At 33.7% G+C, this 14073-nt stretch overlaps 1 protein-coding gene across 7 annotated transcripts in view; it reads right to left on the bottom strand.

Annotated features, from left to right (window-relative positions):
• Nucleotides 1–2243: 2243 nt before the first annotated feature.
• LOC110445431 overlaps nucleotides 2244–14073 on the bottom strand; it is a 154658-nt gene continuing 142828 nt past the window's right edge. For 5 of the 7 annotated variants that reach the window (XM_021490057.1, XM_021490056.1, XM_021490058.1 and 2 more), the window contains 5 exons: nucleotides 14040–14063; nucleotides 9907–9954; nucleotides 8749–9054; nucleotides 6920–6991; nucleotides 2244–5917 (listed from right to left, as the gene is read on the bottom strand). In XM_021490057.1, the coding sequence (XP_021345732.1) occupies nucleotides 5796–5917; nucleotides 6920–6991; nucleotides 8749–9054; nucleotides 9907–9954; nucleotides 14040–14063 (572 nt within the window). In that variant the 3' untranslated portion in view covers nucleotides 2244–5795. The remainder of the gene's footprint in view (nucleotides 5918–6919; nucleotides 6992–8748; nucleotides 9055–9906; nucleotides 9955–14039; nucleotides 14064–14073) is intronic. The other 2 variants (XM_021490062.1, XM_021490063.1) reach the window with 2 other exon arrangements.

Genomic DNA, 14073 nt, shown 5'->3' with positions numbered 1-14073 from the left:
GTCTCAAGCCAAATTCGATTTTTTAATTTTTAAGTGTGAAACCAACATAGTCCAATTCATCATGTATATGTCAATTTTAGAGATGTTTTTTTTTTTTTTTTTTTTTTTTTTTTTTTTTACANTTACAGGGGTTATTCATTGTACAAAAATATCACCCATGGCCACCCTACATACACTGCTACATTAGGACCCATCAGTGATGCTAGGGGCCAAAAATGTTTAAATCCGAAAGTGCTTAAAATGCTATCGAACCAGAAGGGGAGGTAAAAGTGTACATAAAACCTCTTAATTAAATGAATTGTATGAATATAAAAAAGGTAAAGGAGTGGTTATGTTTATTTCTAAGATGTATGCATTGTTCAGAAAAGAAATTTGCTTGCTGTTATTTTCTTCTTCACAAGTAGAAAAGGCCTTGATGTCGCCTGTAAAATATAACATAGTGTGTAGGCCACCAATAATCTAAAACAAAATGACAAGTAAAGTTAAGTATTTAAGAAAAGTAGACAACGAAATGTCACAACCAGTAATAAGCTATGATGAAGACTGTTAAATATTTTCAACTGTGTTGGAACCAGAACACACTATCAGAGAGTCCCGATAAAGGAAAAGGGATCAAGGTTTTACATGTCAGCTCCATAAATAGAACAAGGGGCGCTGGTGCATTGTATATTACTGCTGACAGAAGGACGTTTGCGTGCAATTAAGTCTTCACGTTTATCATACGTGTTCTGTAGTCTGGTGATCATTATTGGTACACTATTGGTACATGCACTTGTAAATGTTAAAATAAAAAGCCGACGAAAATGATTCTGTGTTGTCTGCAATTTCATGCTAGGATGAGATGATACACGTGCTGCTTGTTATTCTAACAGTTCTGATTCATAACAATTATCATAAATTCAGTTTCAGAACAACCAAACAAAAGTCGTTGAGATGATCTGCTAAAATATCTAGTACAGTGTAGTTGCCGACTTAGAGTTTGCACCTTTTGTCAGTAGGCTTTTCAGATACAATAAGGTATTTAAATGTCATATAGGAAGTAAGGTCCGTTTTCCTGTAACGATTGTCCCGTAAAATTATTCAAAATTTGCAGGAGATTCATCGCCTTTGAGCTCGAATAAGGTTTGCTAAACATTTGTTTTTCTTGATGTTTTCTATGCCTGAAGTCTTTTGAAAATGTAAATTTACTTTTTCGAGTCAGATGAACAGAAGAAAGGAAAACTATATTTGCGGGAACTTCTGCATCTCCGTTCTTGTTATATTTGATTTTTCATGTTTTGAGATAGCAAACACACTGTAGCACAATTTTAAATTAAAGATTTGACAACTGTTACTAGGGGCTGTTCCACTTCCATTGCTCTGGCCATTTCTGTCCTTGCCTGAGCCGGCGATATTGGTGTTGAAGCACTAGCAGAATTCCCGATGTCAAATAAGTCCAACAAAATATTGATCAGTTCTTCTGTTCATTATCTTTCATTTACTGTCTTTCCACTTCATCAATGTCGCAATTATGTCCGAAACATCCCAAAATATCACCAGGTTCGCCGATGTTAAATGTTGGTGCAACTGCCATTATTGTTGATGAGCGGACGATGTTAAAAAATACCTTAACTTTTTTTTTACTTTTTATTCCTAGACAGGAAGTTTTATTTTATTTTTTATAATATTCTACATTTATTGCAATGGTAGTATGTGCACATTCATTGAGTCACACGTCAGAAAGTGCAATCCAATGGAATCACCCGGTGATCAAAGCGGGGGCCTCTCATCATGTTTCCATTGAAGTTGCCGACATTTCAAAAAGTAGTTCCGCATTTTATTTTCATAGCAGTAGCATAGTGAATACGATCATGTACTTATCCCACGGGGTATGTTCACTAGTTATTGCCCTTTATGTAGATGCAATAGTAATCACAACATATAATTAAACAAACATTTATTCCATGCAGTCCTTCCCCAGTAAGAGCTCAAACATACATGAATTGATATTGACAGATCCGAGCATTTGACTGAGATTGAAAAGAAAAAATATTTTTGAATAAGCGTTGCAAGCGACAAAAGATAATTTATCAGAGAAAGAGGGGCTGCATTATTTCTAGGTACGTATATGTACAATGAAATGCTTCGTTAAAACGTCTTCAACCCTGAACTTAACGTATCATATGTAATATGATCTGGGTATGTTTGTTTATAGTGAAGTAAAAACCAGTTTTTAATATAAGCGCAAACAACGTCGTAATGTCAACACTTGCTCTTTTATTTTGTCACAATAAACAATAAATAACTCTTTGATTTAAACAAATAAAATAAATGCGACGTTATAATATATGACAATGATAAATTGACATAATTACCTACATGCGTACACTAGAGGATCGTAGAGACGCCGTCACATACCCAACAGCTTGGCAATGCCTTCGTCATGTCATATTATTACAAACAACGATGTCACAACTTAAATGATGAGAATATCATGTTATAAACACAATATACGACTCACATGATCATGATGGCTTTGTGAAATGAGACAACATTGGTACATCGACTGACCAATTTATACAGATATTTCCAAGATTAGAATTTAACATACACAGATAATTGACTAAGGTAAGAAGTATCAACGTGAGATACAATTACTGACTTAACTAATTAATAATGATCGATTGAACACATACATGATCAGAATAGAATAAGGTACACTACTGATATATTCGAAATCAATCTTCATACAGAACAAGGGACGAATATGGATGGCCATGACGAATGATAAGATAGGCGAGTGAAACTATTGTTTGTCTTACGTCAAATATTGTCTATTTACAATGAATGAATTAAGAAGGTTTGTTTGGTATTGAGGTGTACCACGTATAGTAAATATATTTGTAAACTGATTCAAAATATCAAAAAGAGTATTTACACGAAAACCGATCAATACCGCGTGATCAGACATAAGCTATTATTATTATAGATGTATAGGTAGACGTTTGTGATGATTAAACACTTGTGATGTGTAATGAAAAGAATTTGTCTTTTCACACACACATTTACATAGATAACTTTTTCCATATCAGGATTCAAGTACATTCGTATCTTTCTTAGTTTTTAAAAAACTATTTATTCGCATTTGAATTACATTGGAATTGTTTTACTCTGATATTTTAGATATATGAACACTTTGACAGAAAATAACTGAAAAAAATGAGAAAACAATCACTCATTCATTCAGCAAATTGATGCAATAATATCACAATATGGATATTTTAAAAGTAGGTAAAAATACATATATGTTACGAAGAAGCAAATGCATCGCAGAACGTGTAGATACAATTATGAAATGTGCCATGTTGTTCATTGTTAAAAACCCGCAGTTTAATTTCGGAAAAAATGATAGTATCTAATACACGTTTCAAACAAATACATCTATTGAGTTATATTGTTGTACGCCTGATGAGGTAAACGGCGACGAGACAGTTGCAATTTGTGACTAACTGTCATGATGATTAGTTTAGCTACCTTAAGTACATAGGGAAGGAAAACATGCAACATAATTCCTTACCAGTAATATGTCAATAAGCATCGATTTGCTTCGATCGAAGACCCAACAGTTTTTCGTGGTTTTCATAATGATCTTAATCTAACTTTATGATATAAAATCGCTTTAAAGTGAAAAGCGAAATTTTATTTAAAGTAAACATAGGGCGTAGAATTATGAACATTTGTTTTGAATCGAAGGTACTTGTAATGTTTAAGCACATTTCAAAGCATAATATATCACGGGTTGGATTTTTTTAATTAGTTTCCTTTTGGTCTATGAGCAGGATATTGACTAGGATGCGTAAAGTTTTTTTGTGGTAGAGGCATATGTTGTACATATTGAAAATAATACTAAATACGTGTTAAAATTAGTAACATAAATTAAACTATTTATTCAATATTTTCATTCGATTTGTCCTGTCACACTGTCTACCGAGTCCAAGTCATGCAAACACATCTCATTTAAAACAAATAATCATTCATCAGACAGTATATAACAGCTCTTATATACCACGTCACACGGAGTCGCCTTCTCACTGAAGGTCCACCCTTCTTGCTACCTTCTCAGTTACAATTCGGATATTTCTGCATACATGGAATGCTTTACAAATAACGTAAATATCATGGTAAGTTTGAATCTATCTAACAGGGAGACATGTCATTTTAACATTAAATAATCGGAAATGTTATGTTTCTCTCGGATGATGATTTTAAACAATACTTTACACTATATGAAGTCTTACAAACTAGATTGAAGTTTCTAAACGAATTAAGTACATAAATGTGCATGAATTGATGGTATTCTTTGGACACTAATAAATGAGTTCCAATATTTACGAAGGAGATTCTGTATACTCTTGTACAATATGTTTGCAATATATGTGAACGCTTTATCCTCAATAATGAATGACCACAAATTACTACGCGGTGATTCAGTGATACACCAACATCCTCCTTTGTGGACTTTTTAAAAAGGTTGATGCTCGAGTACCCATATTCACAACCAGGAGGGTTTACTACTATCAGTGAGGACACCAATGACCTAAATAGTTTTGATCGGCATTTTCCAGCGATTGAAGACAACTGAAAAAAAGAAATGAAATATGAAAAAACCCGTCGTTGTAAAATATGATTTGGAATGGAATGCAATGGTGGGGTCGTAACAAAGTTACGTATTTTGCACGCGCATCAGTTAATGCTATTTAAATGAAAGTCAGTGCATTTTCATTGTAAAAGTACGAAAACATCAGTGTACGTATACGATTATAATATATTCTCTTCGTAGTGATGATATCACTTCCGCTCTAACGACGAAATATAGATCGGTACAGGTAAGTGGCTTAGACTTGGTAGGAGTGATTCTAGATCTATTTCTTAAATCACACATTCATCGTAATCAATTTGTATACAGTTCACGTCACTCACCGATAGACGTCCAGTTCTGCTGTAGCCTTGGTAATGATCCAGATGGGTATTTGACTAATTCCTAACTCAAAATGTGTAAATATTGATTTTGTTTTGTTTCCATTATAACACGGAAGCTGTTTGCCCGTTCCAGAAATGTCTTATGAATGGTACTTCTGAAAATACTCTTTATCAAAACAAAGAGTTAAACTATATTCTTTATTATCATTGTACTTCATAATCTTTTGGAATCGTCTTCACTGTAACACGTATCTGGCAGTATTCTCTCGTTCACTGTTTCTGTGTTCCGTAGACATTTTGATTGGTACGTACACATGTTGTGTTGTGGATTTCATTTCGTATATACACAATATATTTTTATATATAATGTAAATAAATATAACTATATACAAATGTACATCTCTACCACACATAACGTGTGGTCTCCACAGCTGTATATCATATACCTGACTATTTCCACAGATATATGATATTTCTATGCAACTATATACATGGTCATGTATGACGACTATCTATGACCTAGCAGGTTTTAGGAGGTGAAGTGTATAGTACAGTTCTAACTACATAGTATAGTTGTATCACTGGCTTTGTTCCTAGCAACAATTACACAACTTCCGGTCCCCAATTCGTTCCAATTAATGTTCCGTCTTTAGTACGCCTGTTCAGTGGTGAAGTCACACCAACACCTCATTGTTACTCACATCATAAGAAACAGGCAGATTCGTGGAATTGATGTAGTTAAGGCACAGTTTTATCATAATTTGTCCCAACAATCCAAGGTTAGTTCCCGCGTGAAATCCATAACGTATGGGGATACTATCAGCCTATCTTACTTGTCACCTTATGGCCGATATAAGGCCTATCAATACTGTCACTAAGAAAACGGAAGTAGAATGTAATTGGCGCGTGCTGTTATTCCCTTTCACTCTATTTTGCTGCAATTCCGGAGATCCCGTATCTGAAAATGAAGAAAAGAAGTAATTTGTTAGAATGTTTTAGACTAAAAAAAATAAAATCAAGTTGAACAATTAAAACTGCGCCATGGTAAGATTTACGTACGCATATATATCGTATCATTTCAAACTTTCGCTTTTTATTATTTATAAGATTTGTTAAAGGTTATGCCTAAATCGCTGAAGATTGTTATAAGCATATCTACAAAATGTTTCGCAATTTAATGTCTATCGTTCTAATAACGACACTGAAACGTTACCTTAACTATAATTCAGAACTGCTTTTATTGCTAAATTGTATGTAATAAAATAAGAAAGAGATGTAAGCAAATATGAAGAAACCCATCATGAATGATGGTGACAACATAAGTACAACATAAAGTGATAGAAATTAGGGATAAAAGTTAAGAATAGAAAGTGACTTGTTCAAAGTCAAATAGTATTAACGGCAACTTAACGGCAAAACCTTCATCTAGACAAGGTTCAAAATAATGGAAATCAAAACAAAGGTTGCATGTATGGGGATTTAAATTACCACCAAAAGACATGATACAGACAATTTCAAAATTTACATATACCACAAAACGGTACAAACTCGATAAGCTAAAAGTCTTTGATCAACAAGGCATTGGTAGAAATCACAAGAAGGTTACCACTAATATTTCAAATCAAAACAAATTCGTTTTAGGTAAAGCCATAATCGGTATGGGTCGAATAGGTATCAGTTGTTAATATAAACACAAAATAGTGATGTGTTTATTTATATTTCAACGCACCTGTTTCGCATTTCATTTTTTTTTAAATTTCCGCTTTGAGTCCACAAATCTAAAGTAATGCTAGTCAGTATTTAATAGGTTATTCTTATAATTCATTTTAAAATGTATCTTAAATTTAAAATCAACGTTATGTTGTTGTTGTTGTTGTTGTTGCATGACCCACAGATTTTACAATACCAAGGTTAAGGAAAACAGTTATGTTACCGTGGTAACCGTTCAGTGATTGCCTACCGTTCTTTGGGCTGTATCCGTCGAATTTCTTACCCTTATTATCATTACGCTTTTCTACATCCTTTACCACTGCTTCAGCAAAAAGGAAATGGAATAAAAAAGATAATTATTTCATAAGATATGCATACATGAATAGAACCAATGTATAATAAATTACGTTTTTTTGTAACATGAACTATGAATTCGAAACAATCATATAACTCGTGTAAACTGTGTGCAATCTTCATCGTATCAACTTTGAGAATATTTACTATTACTAGGAAACTGAAGATTAGCAGAACGCGTTTGGTTATTAAAACATTATACCAGCTAAATAATGATTTATTATTTGGCACACTTGATAACATAAGCATGACTAACATAACTGTATAAACTACCATAGATTTGTTGTATGCAGTATTGGTGGCTGTATTTTACTAATGTAAAATTATGTGTCCCTCTCATCCGTTACGCACTTATCATATAAACATGCACCAGATTATTTTCTACAAAACGGCGTGCGTATCAAACATGTCACAATGTTTCGATACCGACTGGTTCCTTAGCCAAGCTATGACTGAGTGTGCAATATGTGTTGTTTTCTGTAAAACAATATGACGAAATTGCAAACATAATTTGTCGCTCTTTGGTTTAGGTCAATAGTAGGTGTCCATCCCTTTTTTCCTGTTCAGGTCTTGAGTTGAAGTGATTTTCAAGTGCAAGAATATAATCGATCCGTCCTGTCTTCTTCACGAATAATGTTGATAGAATTCGAGTTGACGACTTTGTGCAGGTGATGTATTGTTCATAGCAAATGTAAGAAGTTCACTGGTGCTGTTTTTGAAAGGTTTGTTCTCTTCTGGAGTGCTGCTGATCTCTCTCTGGTGATATTAATGACTATTTTTACAGGTGTGTTGATGAACATTGAAACCACGTCTTGGGGGTTGAAAATGTCCTCTTCTTCAATAATGACATTCTTGAAGTCAGATGTTTGGAGCTCTTGACATGGTGTTGCGTTGTTTCTGCCAATGGTGCCAAAATAATGGGGATGTTTTCTGATGTTAGGTAGAGGAACTTGTATTGCTGATATGTAATGCGTGAGTCATCTCTTACTTTGGGCAAACGTTTCATCAAATTCTTTATAAATGTTGGGCTAGGGTCATTTCTAAGAACCTCGGTACAGCTAAATAATCTTTATTACCTCTTACCGACCTAAACGTGAACGGGGGCTATAAGATCTACATCCAATCAGTTACCTATTCGATCAGTTTTTATTCGCTTTCTATCAATATACGGTCCAGTTGTTGAAAGACAAAGAAAGTTTACAATTTCGTCACATTTACAACAGGTAAACAACACAAATCGCTCACTCAGACAGTTTGGCAAAGTGACCAGTCGGTCTTGAAACTTAACGACACGTTTGATTGTACATTGTTTGTGCATCTTTGATACACATATCAATACACCCACTTTTATGTAAATTGAAATACAAAATATGTCGATCATTATCAGGGATAGGATTATGCAATCTTATTTTCAGCGTTGATCGTCTGCTTGTTCCATCATACTATAGATAAATACACGACAAAACAGTAAGCGTGAATTCCGCAAATAAATATAGCAAACGGACACAAGGTGGCCACCAAAGGCACATCAACAAATTATCACAATGTACAAATGCAGAAACATGATAAATAAAACCACAACAATATATATATATACAACTAGATAAATCGTGTTGGAAACGTAGAGGAAACGTGATGATATTACTTTTTATAAACGAAAACAAAAAAGTCATTTGATACGTTTTATATTTTTACATCATGAAAGTTTATTTATTAGATATTTACCGCTTAAAATATGAACTGTTATACTGGTGGTATCCAGATCTGAGCTGCGACACACGTAATTGCCCTTGTCGGCATCCGTGCATCTTTCTACGATGAGTGTACTGATGAGTGATCTCCCTGGTATCTCGGGGACTTTGTTTAGTATCATCAGCCGGTTGGCGTATTTTTTATCGCTTGAGTTGATTATATGACCGTCATGGAACCAGTCGACTGCCGCGGGCGCTCTTGTCACCCCTGTCGCATTACACGTCAAATTTAGCTTCTGGTACATATTGATAAACACTGTACCATTTATCTGTATAGCTGCTGAAAGGAAAGTGAAGAAATGTTTTTGATATTGACACAAAAAATGATTGATACATCTGATAAATCAGTTGCCAATTTTGATTGTTGCAATTTTAGAAATGGAAAAAAATCGAATTGCAAAAGCATCGACAAATGACAATCTCAAAAACAGCATGTTATTGATAATGATTTTCCATGACAGTGAGCCATGCTGTTATTGACAGCAGCGCTACGTATACTGTTATCTCCTTTGAGCGACCGGATTCTCTGATGAACTTGATTGTAAAGAAGAATCAGACAAGCCTGTTAACAGTTGAGTTTAAAGTTGATTCGGACAAGCCTGTTAACATTTGATTGATTGTAAAGTTGAATCAAACAAGCATGATAACACTTGATTGTCGAATTGAATCAGACAAGCGTGTTGACATTTGATTTAATGGTTGAATCAGACAAACGTGTTAACATTGAATTGTAGAGTTAAATCAGGCAAGCGTTTTGTCTGATTGTAAGGAGGAATCAAGTTATACTTTCATGTCTGCAAGGGTAAATAATGTGTAGTTGTTGCTACCCGCATATCAATAACACTGTTAGTGTAAAACATTATTTAACCTAATACTGTAAATTGTATATAGTATGACGTACGGCGTTTAGGTAGATGCGACGACTAGGTATGGTCACTTCACTGGAGTGTGACTGGTAACATGCTAAGTATTGATGGGATGTACTTGTTGCTAGTGAACTTTGTTGTACATTAGATTGGATTTCATTAACGTAATTAGTATCAATGAAATATTTGTTTGACGGTTTATGGGTTTATTTAGCATGTGCAAATAACTTGACTAAACATAGTCTGTTTTTTCGGATTGAGCTTACCTCCCTTCGCTTCCTCCTCGACAGACTTGGAGGGATATTTTTCTTGCCCTGAAAGCAGTAGCTTTATTTCAAAAATAATGTTCTCCCAAATTGGGTTAAAAAATTAGTGGCATCTCCAGTCAACAGTTATACATTGTCCACAGTGCACAAGATGACAAGCAACCATAACAGCAAAACACAATTCTAGAATAGCGCCACCCAGCACCGTGCAATGCAGCAAGCAGAAGGAAAAAGCTCAAAATTAAGAATGATACTTTAAAATAATTTATTTAAAAATGACGCAAAAACATTCAATATAAACATATGAAACATTCCATTCATTGTTACGATTGCATGCATATTTAGTTAAATGTCATGAAGGCATGCTACTTTGATTTTGCTATCATGCTCCCTTACATTTGTAACCAGTACAATATATCATTTGACTTGGCCATTGCTTACAGTTTAACCGGATTCATGACTCGAATTATCAACAGGAGGTTTGTAAAGATATACTTTGTTCTTCTAATAGTTTTTGTTGTGTTTAATAATACACGTTGTTTAAAAACAAATGTATTTAAGAAAATGGTTACACCCTAGTAAGTACATACGGAAAAGACAATGACAATATATAACAATGCTTTTACGTTAGCACACACCATAAAGATAAAAAATTAAATAAGAATATTCATAATTATAAAGAGTAAGTAGCAAGAGACGCATTAACGAATTAAAAGGTGCTTGGTGTGATATATATAAATGTATATATAGATGTATAGGGCAGCGCCAACATATAATACTATACCATATATTATATATGACATCAAATAGTTTGTATAAGTATAATACGTTTAGAACAAGTTAGCAATGCATTATGATGTATATATGGATCAATGTAAAATAATTAATGTAATCGCTTGAAGAGCCCCAAGATGGGAGAAAGTACTAGCGAAATTTAATATTCAGTGTTTTGTGTTATTGATAAATATATCAACATAAATACTATTGTAACTATTATGCGTACAGAGAATAAGAGTTATACCAATGTTTATAAATTTAGATGGCGCATAAATATTGTACTACATTATATATCGTATATGATGTATACTATATCATATATAAACTGTGATATTAATCATGGACACAATAAAGCGTTGAAATATATTGGTCAAGTCATTCGGATTATATTTGTGAATTGCATACTATTTTTTAACTTTCACTTTAAGATAAAATCTCTTTAGATGCTTAGCTATAACTAATACATTTAAACATCTTTTAAAACAATAGAGTCATGATGATTGTTACATTTTACGTATTCTGTCGAGACTTACTGCTCTTTTGTCAAATCTATACATACATGTATTTTTTGTTCTTATATGTAAAAATCAATACAGAAATTTGTTTTTAATTTTTTAAACATTTTTATCTATATTTGTTAATAAAATATGTCATGCAGTTTGGTTTGATGTATCTAAAACAAGGACGTTAAAATCATGATATATGTACAAATGTTTGTGCATATGGGGACTAATGGGAAATGTAACATCAACTCATTAATGGTGCTTCTGTATAGCACATTAGGACTTGTCCTATGTACGGAAAAAAGTGTTGCGCAACTACAGATTTATTGACCGAAAGGACAAAGGTTTAAAAAAGATAACGGTGATTGATAGATTCATGCACAAAGTGACGTAGATACATGAACGCATTCCTCCGTCGACCGGTAATGTTCTGCGGAAGTGTGATTTGTACAGCAACAGTTTTACGATAAGACAAAATGCAAAATATGACAAATACACGCTGAGAGAGAATTCTATGATAAAACAAGCAAACGGGTTTCTTTTTGAGAAACAAACATTTGTATGAATCAGTGGCAAAGAAATATGTATGAATCAAATGTATTCATCTGTTGACTGGAGTTTGAAGTTTTAATGGCACCAAACCATTCAACTCCATTCAAAAAGGTTAGTATTGGTTAGTTTTGGGTTAACGGGCATTCTAGAAGCACTGAAAATCAAACTCGCAACAGCATGTGAAGCCCACTATTAAAGTCTATGTAAGTGGCATGACTGTGAAGCAACTCTACGACTTAATTAAAAGGTTTGAAGCATGGTTGCTGTGTGTATTCCGAACAAATGCATTAAGCTATCTGTAGCTGTTTTAAAAATGTAATTGTACCAATACAACAGAACTTGTACTAGTTGGGATGGGTACAGGTGTATGAGAACGTATACATATGTATATAAATCTTGTTAGGGATAATAATGCACCGTTTTACTAATGTGTTTGTTCGAAAGATTGCTTGATTTATAATAACATTTGTATTATATTTGACCGAATATATAGTTTGTCCTGATCTCATAATTAAATTTCTGTTTAAACCTGAAGATAAATATATTTAGCTGTAAATGTGAAGCTCTCTATGTCCTTAACGGTCAAGAATTTATTTATTTTTCACGTCGATAAAATGCTCCTGCAACTATATCTTTCTCTGGAGCGGATGATAAGTATACTGTCTTTGCCCTGTCCAGTGTATCCCACATTCATGATTATTGCAGGTTGCTGCAGCAAAGCATTGTCGTAAACTCCCATATCAGTGCGGTTTATTGCAAATGTTTTGGTTATCAGTGTGTAATTGAAACAGAGGCTATGAATTGGCAGGCTTTATCTCGATAATTACACAACACATTGATAGGAAGAAAGCGAAAGTCTGGTAGTTCACACATCCAGCTGACAACAAAGGATGTTGTGCCCGCGATAACACAAAAGGTCATATTGCTTTATCTACCATGTTTTATATGTATTGTCGTTGTGCCAAGGTCGCGTACTTTGAATACACATTCGTTTAGACGTTACATAATCTCTGTGTCTCGGCCACATGCACATGGAAACGTCAGAGCGAACACCTAATGAAAACTTATGACCGGCATCTTGAAAGCTTTTATCTTAGAAACGCACCACGTTCTGATATTTTATGAGAAACTATAGATTTTTTCGCGCTTGAAACCATATAAACTTAGTGTCTGTCCTTAATGGTTGGTATTGCAATACATCAATCTAGGTCTGTAACACTCCATCCTAAGCCTAAATAGGATTTGTAGTTTCTATCCAAACGTTACTGACACATTATTTATTAATGATGCTTTCTTCTTAGAACAAGTTCAAAATGTAAAAGACAAAAATATTGAAATTTTGTTTTCAATTATATAATGAACAATTGAATCGTCAGTCACTCATTCAATACATTTATGATATGTCAAGCTATAATAGTATATATATATCGTCTGGATCTTCTTAATTTGTATCAAGGGCATGATACATGTCTATAGTCCCCGACTGAATTCGAATTGACCTTATCATTACAAAGTTGTATTCCCCGAGCAAGTGTTGTGACAAATAGTATATAATTTCGTAAATAAAAGTTAAATAGCTGACGTCGCGTTTAAGAAGGTTAGGCAAATTAGTACAAGTAGACATAACTATATAAATGACGTCATTGACGGGTTTGATAGTAAATACACTCCCGATTAGTGTTTAGTAAGTACAGGAGAACAGCACACTACAGACTAGACTAGGAATAGGGTTAATCAGGCGGAAATGCACTCAACAGATCTGGGTTACTCATAGACCTATGGCAGTTAGCAAAGGTGTGCACTAATAAGGAGTTAGCACCAGTAATATTTTAGCAGTATAATATATAAATATTTATACAGAATATGCGTGAGCCATACATTTATTCATATATATGAACCTGATATATACCCTCAAATGTTTATATTGAACCATCTTTGTACATTTGCATATACACGACTGAATTTTTTCCAGAAACAATTCAATCAGAGTATTTGTACTTCTGCAAAGGAAAAGTTCGTGTCTAGGTATAATATTTTTGACATAAATTTAATTTGAACATGAACTATCGTACCGACAACCCAGACACAAACGTATCCATATTCATATTCTATAGTAAATTGCAGATTTTGGTGGTACATATTCAAACAACCCTGCGACACGGTGTAAAGGAAGAGGGGTATTCTGCTTTAGTTTTATATAGCATCTTGATATTAAATATTATGATCTGTTCGTCTATTCACGCAATGTAGTACATGTATCAGCAATGTAAGGTTTATCAAAATAGGAAAAGTATGAATTACCTTTACGTTGAGGCTTCGGAGTGGCTGAAACAGA

This window comes from Mizuhopecten yessoensis, unplaced genomic scaffold (assembly GCF_002113885.1).
Source record: "Mizuhopecten yessoensis strain PY_sf001 unplaced genomic scaffold, ASM211388v2 scaffold2303, whole genome shotgun sequence".
NCBI classification, from domain to species: domain Eukaryota; kingdom Metazoa; phylum Mollusca; class Bivalvia; order Pectinida; family Pectinidae; genus Mizuhopecten; species Mizuhopecten yessoensis.
This window is presented reverse-complemented; position numbering and strand designations above follow the sequence as displayed.